Raw genomic sequence first — 15,169 nt, forward strand, 5'->3', positions numbered from 1 at the left:
CATTCAATGCCTCCTGTTGTCTTCCGTCATAAGGATTTTGATGCTATGAAAGTTCCAGGTCCTGATGATATTTCTCCACTTGTTCTCAAAACTTGTGCTCCTGAACTTACTCCTGTTCTTTGCCGTTGCCTTTTTTCACTTTCTTCTTCCAAAAGGTGTTTTTTCTTCAGCTTGGAAATTTGCTCATATCCAGCCAGTTCTTAAAAAGGGTGACAAATGCCTCCCATCCAACCATCGTCCCATTGCAATTACTTCTACTCTTTCTAAAATAATGGAGAAATCAATTAACTGCCAACTCTTAGAAACTATCTAGAAACTTTCCGTCTGATCAACGATCGCCAGTATGGATTCCGTCAGTGTCGATCCACAGGTGATATTCTGGCTTATGTTACCCATTTATGGATGAATTCAATGCAAACGTTCGGTGAAACACAAGCAGTTGCTCTTGACATCTCAAAGGCTTTCGATCGTGTTTGACATAAAGGTCTTCTAAACAAGCTTCCATCTTATGGTTTGCCAACTGATTTTTGTAATTGGTTATCCAGTTTTCACTCTGACCGCTGACTGAGGGTGATGGTAGATGGCTCTCTGTCTTCTAACTTCTCCACTAATGCTGGTGTTACCCAAGGTTCGGTTCTTTCCCCCACTCTTTTCCTCTTGTATATTAATGACCTTCTTCCATTGACTGGAAATCCTATCCACAGTTTTGCAGATGATAGCAACACTGCATTCCGCTTTTCATTTTGAGAAACCTTGCCCTGCTCAATCAGCTTCAACTTCTCGAATATCCGCTACCAATTCCTTAAATTTCAATCTCCAGGTAATTCTCCAGTGGGACAGAAACAACTTAGTTGACTTCAAATCTTCTAAAACTCAGTCCCGTGTTATATCTCGCAAAAAGGATTCTTCTGCTCTTATGCTTATCTTTGGTGACATTCCGATTTCTACGCAAAATGATATATCTCTTTTGGGGATTATCCTGACTTCTAATCCCTCTTGGCACAAGCACATTACAAATATTTCTTCCTCAGAATCTAAAAAACTAGGCTTTCTCTTTCGCTCTCGGCGTTACTTTTCTTCCAGACAGCTGTTCACTCTGTATAAATCGCAAATCCGACCTACCATGGAATATTGTTCCCACATCTAGGGCGGTGCCCCCAAAACCTCTCTCAGGCTTCTAGATTCCATTCAGAAGAGAGCAGTTAGGTTAATTAACGACTCCTCTCTAACAGAATCTTTCCACTCATTGTCTCATAGACGCACTGTTTCTGCTGCATGCCTCTTCTACAGATACTTCCATGGGCACTGTTCTTCTGAATTGGCTTCTATAATTCCCGCTCTCTCTTTCCAAACAGTCCGAACACGTGCCGCCACCAGCCAACATCCATTTACTGTCCAACTTCAAACTCACAGAATCAACTTTACATCTTCCTCGTTTATTCATTGAACTGCCGTTTTCTGGAAATACGTTTACGTATTTTCTGATTTAATTCTGATACGTTTACGTATAATTTAATTCTGATTTAATTCTAATATGTGCGTATTATCTTGTTTGCATAGTAGTATCTCCTGTGTTTCGCTCACTTTTTTTTCCAGAAGGAGATAGCAAAGTTCATATTATGCGTGCTATAACGCAATTACCGTTTTCATCGACATTAGCTACAGTGCTTATATGATTTTGTTGAACAATATTTTATGTTGTACTAATACAAAACAATAAATAGCACAGCAAAAGCGTATTTTTTCTAAAATTAAACTGAAATTCTAATTAAGAATTAATTAGAAAAGTAAAGTAATTTCAAAACTTTCAGGAATATAAAAGCTTAATTTTAGTGACAACGTGTAAACATACGGATTTTTAAACGTCTAATGTTTATTTCTTGGTTAACTTGTAAACAAAAAAAAAAAAAAAAAACACCAACTTAAATCTTAGTCGAAATTAATCTATCATCCTACATCCAGTAAATTTAGGAGTATTTTCTGTTACTACTCTTTCAATAGCCATTTTCCTAAAGATGGACAAGGTGGCCCTGAAAAATGCTAAGTGAAACAGAACATACTCCCGTGTTTCATCCACTTTTACTTTTTTTTTCTGGGCCAACTTGCAATTGCAGTTCGTAGATATAACATTACAAAGAAAAGTACGAAAAGATTACCTCAGCTCCCATGTAGGAATTCACGCACTCTAAGTTTCTTTCCCTGATGGCGTCGTTAGAAGCTGAAAATGTAAAAATAGTTTAATAAATAGTAAAACACTTTTAATTAGAATTAACAGTGTCAAGAAATGATAAACAAAATCAAAGTTTCCAAATGTTGGTTTTTTTAGTTTAAATGATAAAAAAGTGTATTACGCCACGCATCCTTAAAAAGATGCGTGGCATAAAACACTAGCCGCAACATGAAGGCAGGTTGTATGAGTAGAGTGGCTACGAAAGAACAAGGACCAGATGTCCGTGACCAATGTGTAAATTCGGTTGAAGCCTGGATCGGATCGGCATCAACTGTCGCTCATCACCACATGCGATACTTTGTCTACCCACATTGCTTTTTTTTTTTTTTTTTTTTTTTTGGTAGTTGTTGGCGCATAGGCTTCTGTGGCCATAATGCACCTCCCAAGGTTTTTGCAGTACTTTGATCCAAGCCCGAGGCGAGAATCGAACCCGCGACCTTTGGGTTGCCAGGCAGGTACTTTACCCACCCGGCTAGCCCGGTCGGCTACCCACATTGCATAAGATTTCATGAACCCAGAAGTCAATACATGTTGAGCTCTTCGCAAAGATCTGCAAAATAACTACAGTCCGAAATACTGATGACATCGCAAATTTGTGGCTTGCCTACGATTATGCCCACTGAACTTCCAAACACAGGAAATTACGACACAATTACGAACTAATTGCCAATCTATCAATACGAGGATCATTCTCGTCTCCGGAACTATCAGAATAACCGAAAAATCACAATACAGGCCCCCCACTGCAGGGTGGAACGCCAAATTTATCGTGGATATCCGCAGGGTTCTGTGCTTGGTTCACTTTTTTGGAATTACGTCCTCGACGAGTTTCTTTGCTTGGACCTTGGAAACGTCCATTTGCAGGCCTATGCGGATGATCTCACTTTGATCCTCGCCGCCAACTCCAGGGCTCAGATGGAGAACCTCGCTAACAGAGCTCTAGCAACCCTCCTGATGTGGGCTGAGAAGCACAAATTAACCATCTCTCCGACCAAAAGCCAGTCCATATTATTAAAAGGCTATCTAACTCCAAAGCCACCACAAATAAAAATTTATGACAGGAGATCAGGCTGAAAACTGAGTTAAAATTCCTAGACGTCATCCTGGATTCTATCATTTGTCCCTCATCTCAACAACATCCATGCAAAAATAAAAAAGTATACAGCAATGGTCGCCAGGGTCACTCGCCGGGACTGGGAACTGAGAAGGCGCATCCTTACGCTCTTCTACAAGGCAGTCTTGATTCCGGTCATCACATACGCCTCAGGTGCCTGGTACCGTAAATCCTCAACAGCAGTGAGTCGGAGAAGACTGGACATAATCCAAAGATCGATCCTTTTGACCATAACATGTGCCTATAACAAGGTGTCAACTCATGCGCTTAAGGTGATTGCAGGGACTCTACCCCTAGACCTAAAAGTTGCCTGTGTGGGTATGCTCTACCATCTGAACCGTGGAACCAGCACTACATTCATCAACTTTACCACAGATCCTGCCAATAACCGATCCATAGAGAAAAGGAGACTACAAACCCATCAGACAACAATGCTGGACCGACTCCACAAAGGGAAAAATTACACGAAAGTTCCTGCCAAGTGTACAAACTACATATACACAGTATCCGACCTGGTTCCCCTCAGGCTTATATACGACCTACCTCCTCACAGGGAACAGAGCAATCCACTGCAAACTAAATCTACTGGGAATTACTGATAAACCAAGGTGTGCGTGGGCTTCCTGGAGTCCTGGCACCATCTTATGTACAAGTGCGAGTTGTACGAAGATCTCCGTAGTCTACCTGTCACCCGACTTCATTTTATACCTACAAATCAGGAGCATTTCCTACTGGAGGATGAAATCACCTACAGAGCCTTTTCTGACTTTGCCCAAAAGATGTTTACCAAACGCTGGACACTTCCTCCACCTGCCGATCTTAACCGACTGGACCCGCCTTTGATATAACCTCAAGCCCTGGTCAACCTGCTGCAAGAAAATCACACACCCTGGAAGATCCAGGCTGTAACAACAAAGTGCAAACCAACCAATCACTACGTCTGCGTCACCACAAAGAACAGGACATCAGTCCCAGGAGTGACCCCAAAACCGGACCAGACTCACTGAACGGACCCTCTACATTTTAAGTGACAATTGGAAGGGACATGTGTCCCAAGTGCGACCAGACTCAGGCCGTAACTAGGACAAATTGGAAGATGGGACACCGTTCCCATGAGTGACATTTCTTAGACTGGACTGGACTCACCGAACGGGAGCTCCTAAGAAGACTAGTCACAGCTCTGCTGTTCAAGGCCATCTTGGCTCTCAGAATCATGCTCCCTTGCATGGTCCTTTCTTCCTCTTTCTTATTAGCGGGGGGGGAGCTGACGGTCTCTTTGTCTCCTCCCACCGCTGATCTCTCCTTCCCTCGGGTGGGCATGGGCCTGCCGCACTGACATCTTGGGGTCGCCTTCTCTATTGACCCCATATTTCTGTCTGTTTCCCCCCTGTCTTCAGTCTCCCTCCCTGCTGTCTCTTAAAAATTTTCATGAGTGGCGTTCAAACCAATCCCTAGTAAGTAATTATACCCCATACTCAAAAATTTAATCAACACAATTTTTAATTACCTCAGCTAACCCTATTTCTTCTCCCCTCTTTTTTTTTTTTTTTTTTCTTTTTCTTCTAGGTCCTTGCCACTGAAATCTCAGGAAATTAGGTGACAGGACCTGCCAGAGTAAATAACTATAATACTGGTGTACCTGGTCTGCCTCTACGTGGCAGAGTATGGACAACGTTGGGTCCCATTAGGGGCCCAACGGCTAAATGACCAGAGGAACAACGGTACACGACACTACATATATACAAAATCCACTTTTAAACCTCTGGCATTGACAGTGTTCTGTTTCACAGAACACTGTCACTGCCAGATTGTATACTACGCGGAGATGGGGGAAACACCTGGTGCCGTTTGACACTAAACACACTCTACTCCCTTGTTGGAAGATGAGAACTCTCTTGTGAATAGACTTCTGAGGAGCTTTGAGACTACCTGTGAAACTGTAGTAGTTCTCCAGGGGGCACATGAGATGATTAATCTGTACTGAGCCAAAGGCAACTTTCAGATGCAGGATCCTGAAGGGTTTTCAAATTTAGAGCCTGCAGATATATTATTGGTGATCGTTGTGACAGTGCAGAGGGTGCTGGGAAAGGATCTGATTGGCGACCGCTTTGAAAATGCACTTTTCTTGGTATTTGAGAAAAGGCGAGGAAATAGAAATTGGCCTGTGGTCGCCCGTTTATTTATAAAAATTTATTTCCTTTTGATTTTCTTTAATTTCCTTTATTTATTTATTTATGATTTCTTTAAAATATTTGTTGTTGTTGTTGACTTTCACTCTACTGAAGTCACGGGCGGACACAAATCGCAACTCTGACTGCAATTATCTGAAAATTATAAATTCTAGGGTGTGTAAAGCGGTAAGTTAGTAAAGCATGAAGACAACACAAAATTTACTATAAATAAACTTTTAATAAGCATTATATAACAAAATTTACATAACTAACAATTTTTATGAGACTTATATAAAACAAATTTTACATATATGCATACAAATTTCAAATTTACACATATAGGAACTATGATACAAGACAATTCACCATCTCACACACATCAACTATTTTCACATTTTCCTCATATGTATACATAATTTACGTTGATTAATACAACCCTTACTTTCCTTTTTCCTTAGAGGTAAACTCTCACACACAATTTATAAATTCCAACTATTGTTTGGAAAAGGTGTTTCTCTTCCTTTACATCAGTTGTCTCTTACTGCAAATCACCAGTGTCTATCATCTATCTATCTATCAAATCAATCACGATTTTCATCTATCTATCAAATCAATTACGATTTTTATTACTTGCATCAGTAGTACTTATTACAAATAACTTTTTTTATATCAAATCACCTATCTCCCAACACATATCAAATCAATTACTTTTTCCATCCCCTTAACATCAGTAATACTTATTACAAAATCACTTATTTCTATCTTAGTTACTCCCCCCTTCTAATACAGGGCAGGGTTCCCCTTTCTCTCAAGGTCTCTGAATAAAATAATTTTTTTTTCTTCCCCTCACAGATTAACACATTACTAGAATCTTATCTGGTAACACATTGTCTAGACTCTAGAATAATAATATACTTTACCACACCACATGCTCATCCTACTACGCCTATGATTTATTATATTATTAATACCCTTTTTTTTTTCTTGATCTATTTAGTACTCTTACATCTTTTCATGATTATTGACTTTATCTATATCTAACCCAACTTAATAACTTAATTGCATATTACACAAGGAGATTTCCTTTGAAAGAAACTATCAAACAATTTCTCAGAGAGTTTAGCTTATGAGTCTGAGTTCGGGGTTCCATAAAAACTGGAACACACGTTCTGAAATGGTGCTGCTACTTCAATTCTTTGGAAGATTTGAAACGGATGTAAGAAGACCGCCGAAGGAGAGATAGACCGCCAAATCTTGACGGTCTATCTCTCCTTCTGGGGCTCTTGGACTGGACACTTCTCGTGTAGGTTTCTCGACTCGCATATCTGCATACCTGGCTCACTCTCGACGTGACCGGCCCCTAGACGCAAGTGTAGATTCTCATACGACATAACCTCAGAAATACAGCATGTGATTTCGTTGCTAGGCACGCCGATCAACCGACTGAGGGCCAACTCTCTACCTTTACTTTTCGTTTCTCACTCGTCCGAACTTCCCAAAACTTTTTGGAAACTCTCCACGCTCTTTCCATAACTCTTTTTTCTTTTCTCTCAATATTTCCAAATTCTGAACTTTTACTCAAAAAAAAAAAAAAAACACCTCTCCATGTCCTCACCTCCTCACTCTTTTTTTTTTCTTTCTTTCTTTCTTTTTGACGTGAATACGTCTTTAAATTCGGCCGGGTATAGGGGGGGTCTCTACGAAAACTCTAGCGACCAAAAAAATGGCAAGATTTGTCGCGCTTATATCTCGTAAACTATAAATGATAATCTAATGATTTAAAATTTGTTGGATAGAGGGTTTATGTCCGTGTCTAAAATAGTGGGTAGTGGGGGTGTGCAGCAGTGAGAGGTAGCGCTTGCGCGTGAACACTGAAAATGGCGACGCCGCGCGGCGTTTGGGCAGTGTAACTTTGGATTGCGAAGAGATAGGACATTGAAATTGGTGTCGATTTGTGGAGAATAACAGGATCTACAATATTATTTAGCAATAATAACCAATAAAATAAAATTTGTAAAGTTATAAGCCGATAAGTGTGCTGAGTTGAAAAAATTTTCATAACGTCAAAAAAATTGCAAAGGAAATATGAACAGAAAATGTAAGAAACGTATATCATTGGAAAGAAAAATTCAAAAGTTCAACGTGAGTTTAACTTGAAGTACATTTCTACATCACTCACTACTCTGGGCAACACTTGTATAGCTTCAACCTTTGTAAGAAACATCGATGTAAATACCATGCCATATGTATCTTACTTCTCCTATCATCGGCCTTTGATAAATAAAATTATACTTCACTAGAGAATATTCATTTACATCTTCCTCTTCCTCTAATAACACAAAGACGGATTCACGCCTTAAACGATTGCGTCCCGTACATAACCCACCCCAATTTTTTATTCTTCATATCTCTACCACGATTTGCCAACTCCAAACGCCAAATTCCAAATCCCCACTCCCACATCTCTAACAACTGAACTTTCTCACTTTTTTATCCTCACTTCTGACACATCCGAATCCCTTTTCCTCAGCAGTTTGAACCTCCTCCTCCCACAGGTCTCTGAACTAATCCCAATACTCTGCTAATTTCTTACTCTTTCCTATTTGTTAAAAAAATATTTGTGGTAATTTTTTTATCTCTCGCTCGTGAACAAACCAAACCCTATCTTGTAATTTTCTTGTTTTCCTGTTATTTAGCATCTCCGCATTATAACCCTTTCATGTAGGAGTTCATGCTAGGAGTTTAGTAAATAAAAAATCCTTTCATGCTAGGAGTTTAGTAAATAAATTTGATGAATTTGAGGTATTGCTCAAAACATCAAAGGCAGATATTGTTGGGATATCAGAGACGTGGTGTCACACAGATATAAGGGATGCAGAACTGCAATTTGGGGAGTACAACGTCTACAGAAAGGATAGAAAGGGGGGAGGGGTTATGCTATTAGTTAAGAAACACATAAAAACCAAGGAAGTGAAGCCAGTCGACATCGCTGGACAGTGCAGTGTTGAGTCAGTTTGGTGTGACATAAGCATTGGGAAATCAAAATTGAGAGTAGGAGTGTGCTATAGGCCTAATGACTCTGATGAGTATAATAAGGAACTGTACAGGGAAATAGAGTGGGCCAGTAAATCAGAGAGTCTTATAATGGGAGATTTTAATTTCCCAGATATTGACTGGAATTTGGGGGCTGGTTACTCACGCACTAGCACAGCTTTTGTGGATTTATTGGATGATTGTTTTCTACATCAGCATGTTCGGGAGGCAACTAGAGGGAGTAATACTCTTGATTTGATTATCAGCAGTGATTCTTCATGCATTAAGAATCTGCAGATAAATGAACCACTAGGTGGCAGTGATCACAGTGTGCTGAAGTGGGATTTACTCAAAGAGGTAACTACCATTAGGGGTAAAGGTAAGGGTTATTGCTTCCGTAAAGGCGACTACGATGGACTGAGACAGTATTTAAATTCTATACAGTGGGACCAACTGATGATGTTACCAACAGCAAATTCAAAATGGGAAGCATTCAAAGAACTTATCTTGGAAGCTACTAGGCTTTACATACCAACTAAGAAATATTGTTCAAGGTTTAGGCCAAAATGGATGTCAGATGAACTAATGAGGCATATGGCAGAGAAGAAAAATGCATGGGATACTTACAAATTAACACATGACACAGAAGCCTATGATAGATACAAGTTGATATGCAACCAAGTTACAAAGGAGGTTAGGCAGGCGAAGGCAGATTACGAGAAATCCTTGGCAAGGGATGCAAAGAAAAACAGCAAAGAGTTCTTTACTTATGTAAACTCTAGAAGGAAGGGGATGAATCAGATTGGTCCACTTGATATTGATGGGTTAACTGTTGATGATCCTGCTCAGGTAGCTAACAAACTAAATGAATATTTTGCATCGACATTCACACATGAGGAGTTATTCAGCAAAGGGAATGCCAGAGGTGTATTCAACTCTAGCAGTAAGCTACAGAATCTTGAAATAACTGGGAGTAAAGTGGAGGAGAAACTGTTGAAGATAAACGCAAGAAAGGCACCCGGGGTGGATGGGATCTATCCAGTTATATTAAAGGAGGCAGCAAAGGAAGTAAGCAAACCCTTAGCCATAATTATGAGAGCTTCCTTGGACTCAGGGGAGGTACCCATAGACTGAAAATGTGCAAATGTGACCCCAATTCACAAAGGAGGATCAAAGGCTGACACAAGTAATTATAGACCTGTGAGCTTAACTTCTGTTCCAGGAAAATTAATGGAGGCACTGGTTAAAGAAGCACTGCAGGATCATTTAGACAAGACTTCAGTTATAGCTCAGACACAGCATGGTTTTGTTAAGGGGAAGTCTTGCCTGACCAACTTGATTGGATACTATGATGCAGTCACAAAAGAACTGGATGCAGGGAATAACTTTGATATTATATACTTGGATCTTAGAAAGGCTTTTGATACTGTTGCACATGGAAGACTGCTACACAAATTGGAGCAGTGTGACATTGGAGGCAAATTGCTGCTATGGATAAAGGGGTGGTTGAGGGGGAGAAGACAGAGAGTGGTAATCAATGGACACTGCTCATCGTGGACTAATGTTATTAGTGGAGTCCCTCAGGGCTCAGTGTTGGGTCCATTGTTGTTTTCTGTATTTATAAATGATATTGATGATGGTATATCAAGCTTAATGTCCAAGTTTGCAGATGATACAAGGTTGGCAGGGTTGTCAAGGACACTACTGACACTATGCTGCTGCAACAGGATCTGGAAAGGTTGAGCAGATGGGCTGAGAGGTGGCAAATGAAGTTTAACATTGACAAATGTAAAGTACTACACATGGGAAACAGCAACCCCAGAGCAACGTATCAACTCTGTGGTACTACACTGACAGTGGTAGAGAATGAAAGGGACTTGGGGGTGATTGTGCAGGCAGATATGAAGTTCTCTGAGCAGTGCAGACGGGCTGCAAGAGTAGCTCATGGAGTATTGTCAATGATATACAGGAATTTTTCCAGCAGGGATAAGGAGGTGATTATTCCATTGTATAAGGCAATGGTCAGGCCACACCTAGAGTACTGTATACAGGTCTGGAGGCCTCATTTCAAGAAGGATGTAGAGCTGCTGGAACGAGTACAGAGAAGGGCAACAAGATTAGTGAATGGAACAAAGGGGTGCTCTTACGAAGAAAGGCTTAAGTTTTGCAAATTACAGTGTCTGGAGACTAGGCACCAGCGAGGTGATCTGATAGAGGTGTATAAAGCCTTGAATGGTTTAAGCATGCTCAATGCTGATGGGATTCTTCCTCTAGCTCAGAAAAATCACCTGAGAGGGCATAAATTCAAATTGAGGAAAGACAGATGTAGGATAGACGTGCGGAAATTTGCCTTTAGCCAGCGGGTGGTTGGTTGGTGAACAGACTGCCATCCCTTGTGGTGGAGGTTGATAGCCTAAATAAGTTTAAGGCTCAGCTGGACACGTATTTTGAACGAACAGAGGGGTGAACTGGAAGTGGGTTTTTTTTTTTTTTTTGGCTGATGCTGCATAAGCTTGCTTTCTTGCATCAAATGCCTCTACTAATGCTAATGCATGCCACGATTTCAAAAGTAGCTATTTTCGTGTTACACTTTCCTTGCTGAAATGCTGCCAACTTACCTAAAACTCCGCCATTTCTTGACGAAAATGCCAGACTGTCCATTTATTTCCCGTTTACTTCCAAAAAGCGGCTTGGATCAAAACGGGCGCTTCATACTTGGTCCCATTGTTCCGCTTCTTGTAACCTTCTCTCGCCTGTTCACAAATGACCACTCCCTCCCTTGTATGGGCCACTATTTTGTTTATTCTCAGTTTACTCTTTTTGTATTACAGTACAGTACTTGTTATTCTTATCTCCATTTAACTGCTATTTATTTCACGCATTTATAACTTCCCTATTTCTAATCCTTAATATATTCAAACCTTAATTAAAATTTTCACTTTTCCCTGCCCTTCAAGCAATTAATTCAGATTAAAAAATTTTTTTCATTATATTGGTAAGAGTGTACTCTTACAGGCCTGTAGTCAGTAGTTGAGTTGGGGTTTTGCACCTTTGGAACTGGGACGACTTCCTGTTGTAATATTCTGTTGTACAACTTCGTCAGCTCCTCGCTGATGAAGTAGGAGGCGATTTTTAGGCAAAAGATGGGAACAGAATCACTCCCCGTCGTTTTCTTATTGACCAGGAAGTTGATGGCCTTGATTAGCTCCTCTTTGCATAGCGACACTTTAGTGAGGTTAGTTATGTCGTAGTGGGTACCGTTCCAGAGGAAGCCTGCCGCTTCACTGTCTGTTTTGAAGAACCGAGTCGCATGATCGCACAGAGAAGTAACATAGTCTGTGCATGATCGCTCCATTCTGCCAGGTCTAATCATCGAGTTGACCGGATTTGATTGGTCGACCAGGCTCGCTGTCCACAGGACATCTTCTCCATGAACGCGTCGATTGCCTGGTTCTTGGATTTCTGGAAGGTGCTTCTGGCTAGTGAATAAGCTGAGTAAGATCTTTCTTGAAGATAACCTCTTGAACTGAACATGCAGTGATTGCTTTTCCTTAAATTGGTGCATATGGGTGATATGCACCAATTTAAGAGATCCGTTGTGTTAAGTGTGTTGGAATCAGCAGAATTAACTGTTGCAGAAGAAGATGGGCTGATGGAAATAAGAAACGACAGAGGATTGAAACTAAAGCACTCATCAACAGATTTGCCCTCATTCTGGTTGTCTCTCCGACCTGAGTACCCGTTATCGCAAAGAAGGCGATTGAAGCACTCCTTCCTTTCTCTACATCGTATCTATGTGAGGCTGGCTTTTCTGCTATGAACACGATGAAGAGCAAGCACAGGTCGCGGCTTCAAACATTGGAGGAGGACTTGAGGGTGTGCTTATCAACCATCCGACCTTGGACAAGAGACATCACCAAGCACAGGTTCCCACTGGTATTTTTATATAAATGATATTTTAATCATTTTAATGATATTTTTTATATATAGCATCTTTTTCAATGATATCTTATTTCAATAATGGGAAACATAACAAATATGAACAAATCTTTTGAAATCCAGATCAATATTATTTTAAAAAATAACAAAATTATTAGAATTTTAGCTATTGAACTTTTAAACACAATCTTATACTGTATAGGCATTAAAAAAAAAAAGATAAAATCTCTCCTTAAAAAACTGACTGTGTGCCTTGACAATTTTAGCACCTTGCTCAGTGTGTCGTGAGTTGAAAATCGCTGCTTTAGATGTATCAGCTCTTCTCTAAGATGTCTAGTTGCCAAGCTTTGCAGTCCTCATTTTCTAAGCTATCCTTTCCCTACTTGCGGAGATCCTGTATATCACAGACAGAACACAATGTGCCTTCCTAGTCGCCTATTTGCATTGCATAAAAAATTTCATATCTAACTGAATTATAACAACCCAAGTCTTTTTCGTCATGAACCACTTTTGACGCAAAAAATAGACAGACATGCTGAACCCCGGGAGCTCACATCTGGTGAGTATGGGCTTGACACAGCCCAGGGTATTCAGCTGGATATTGGTGATTCACTTCTTTTTTTCTCTCTCTCGGTAATTCAGAAAATTATTTTTGATGGTGCAGCATAAGCCTCAGGCTTTCTTGCACCATACAGCTAATAATAATAATAATAATAATAGTTTCAATAAAAATACTACACACACACACAAAGAAAGTTTGGCAGTATAGTACTAAACAGGCAACAAGGAAGGGCTGGATTACATGAACAAAGTCTCCAGTGTACACATATAGCATCTTAACGAGCGATGCTCTCACTTATGCCTGTAAATATTGTTTTTATGGCCTTATAAGATACGCTTACCGCTTTCTTTACAATTCGTCTGCAGTTTAATAAAATGCCACAATGTAAACTTTGAAAAGAGCAGAAATAATTAATTTAAAAAAAAAAATACAGTTTAAAGCAGAGTTTACTGCAATATACTAGATGCAAAAAAAAAAAAAAAAAAAATATCGACTTAAGTAGAAAATTTAAGAACGAATTTTGAAGGCAAAATATAGTTGACTTACACGCGAAATACACAATTGCTTTTTTTTTTTTTTTATGAACTTAACACTAACTTTTTTTTTTGTTGGGATTCGGTATTACTTTGTCTATACAGCCCAATACAATCTTATCCACACCAGGACTACGGGGTGCTGCATCTCCAGATCCCGGCCTCAATATGGGACCAATGAGGTTAAGGTCGAACTCGAAGTACCACCATATAACTAAGGGTCTTATTCTGATGCTAATATTAGGAAGGGTCGCGTTTCAGTTTCGCCCTAAGTCTTGTGACCTTAATTCGCATTGTGCACAACGCCTACTAGCTCATAATGGAAGAAATGTACTTATTCCCGTTTTCCTGTGAAAGGAAAGCTGATTTTTTTTAAGCAGTTCCTTTGCTAGCCAGGAATCGCCGATTTATGGAAAGTGAAATAGGTATTTCTTTTTCCGTACACAGTAACGTCTGCGACAAGGAAAAGTTACCTAAAGTAAAATGAGTGTTCCAAATATGCATTCAACCTTCAGCGTTCAGATTTATTTCATTCTTTCTGAAGGTGACGTAACTTTTATCGAAACAATATGATGCAAGCATTACAAGGATGTTCATTGACTGGACTTTCCCGAACGCTTCATAATAACGACTATGAAACTAATTACGTTTATCGGAAGAAGTTCTGTTGAAGGACTTTCTCTTGTTACAGCATTTAATAAGCAAGAGAGGGCCAAGATCACTTTAAGTAGCGATAAGGTACACCTTATCGCTACTCTGCTTCCTCCCCTTTTGTTTTGTTTTTTTAGGGTGTGTGTATGTACAAAGGCTATTACTGCAATTCAAAAGATACATTTTAGAACATAAGAAAAAGCACATTATGAGCAGGTCCTCAAAATATCGCCAGTTCAGTTTCAGAGAAATTACTAAACTAATTTTTAAACGACCGAACCAGTTCACTTGACTAACATTTCAGCAGCAAGTCTAATCTCTGTATCGGTTCATTGGCCAGTAGTGCGTGAATTTCGTACAAGTTCCGTCCGATATAATAACAAACACACTCTCTCTTCTAGAGAATTCGATTAGCCTGTTTTTTGTTTTTTTTGTTTTTTTCCAGCCTGCCACCAGTGTCTGTGACCTGCAGTGAACTTACACGTCGTTCTTCACTTACACTTCTGATATAGTCACTACTCAGGTGAGCAAAACCTTCACTAGCAAAGCATTGACTTAACCTAGTTGACGGTTCTCTAACCTGATGTAAACCCCGTCAGTTCACTGCTCGGCTATTTTCAGCTTGTCTGTACAGTGACCTACTGATACATTTCACTCCACTCGCACTGATTTCACCTTAGGAACAACTCCATGAAGCCAAATACAATGCCCAATAATACTGACTATTTCAACTGGTTAAATCAAATTTCTACTGACAGAAATTTCTACAGAAGTATGAAACTTCTGTTTTACAAGCAGTGAAATTTGAAAACCATTAAACGAGTGCATTGCTGAATGCTTATTTTCCATACTTAATTTCATAATACTGTAGACAGTTTCTGTGACCTCTATTTCGTTTTACAACACAGAGGGGAAAACGTTTTCATTTCAGAGCGG

At 39.8% G+C, this 15,169-nt stretch overlaps 1 protein-coding gene across 1 annotated transcript in view; it reads right to left on the reverse strand.

Moving 5' to 3' along the window:
• Window positions 1–15,169, reverse strand: part of LOC150080761 (uncharacterized) — a 187,270-nt gene that overhangs the window by 116,595 nt on the left and 55,506 nt on the right. Inside the window, exon 2 of the mRNA XM_090380812.1 lies at window positions 2,157–2,218. Within this exon, the coding sequence (XP_090236938.1) occupies window positions 2,157–2,218 (62 nt within the window). The remainder of the gene's footprint in view (window positions 1–2,156; window positions 2,219–15,169) is intronic.

The sequence above is a fragment of the Mastigoproctus giganteus genome, chromosome 9, assembly GCF_048544385.1.
Source record: "Mastigoproctus giganteus isolate SK-2022 chromosome 9, ASM4854438v1, whole genome shotgun sequence".
Taxonomy (NCBI): Eukaryota; Metazoa; Arthropoda; class Arachnida; order Uropygi; family Thelyphonidae; genus Mastigoproctus; species Mastigoproctus giganteus.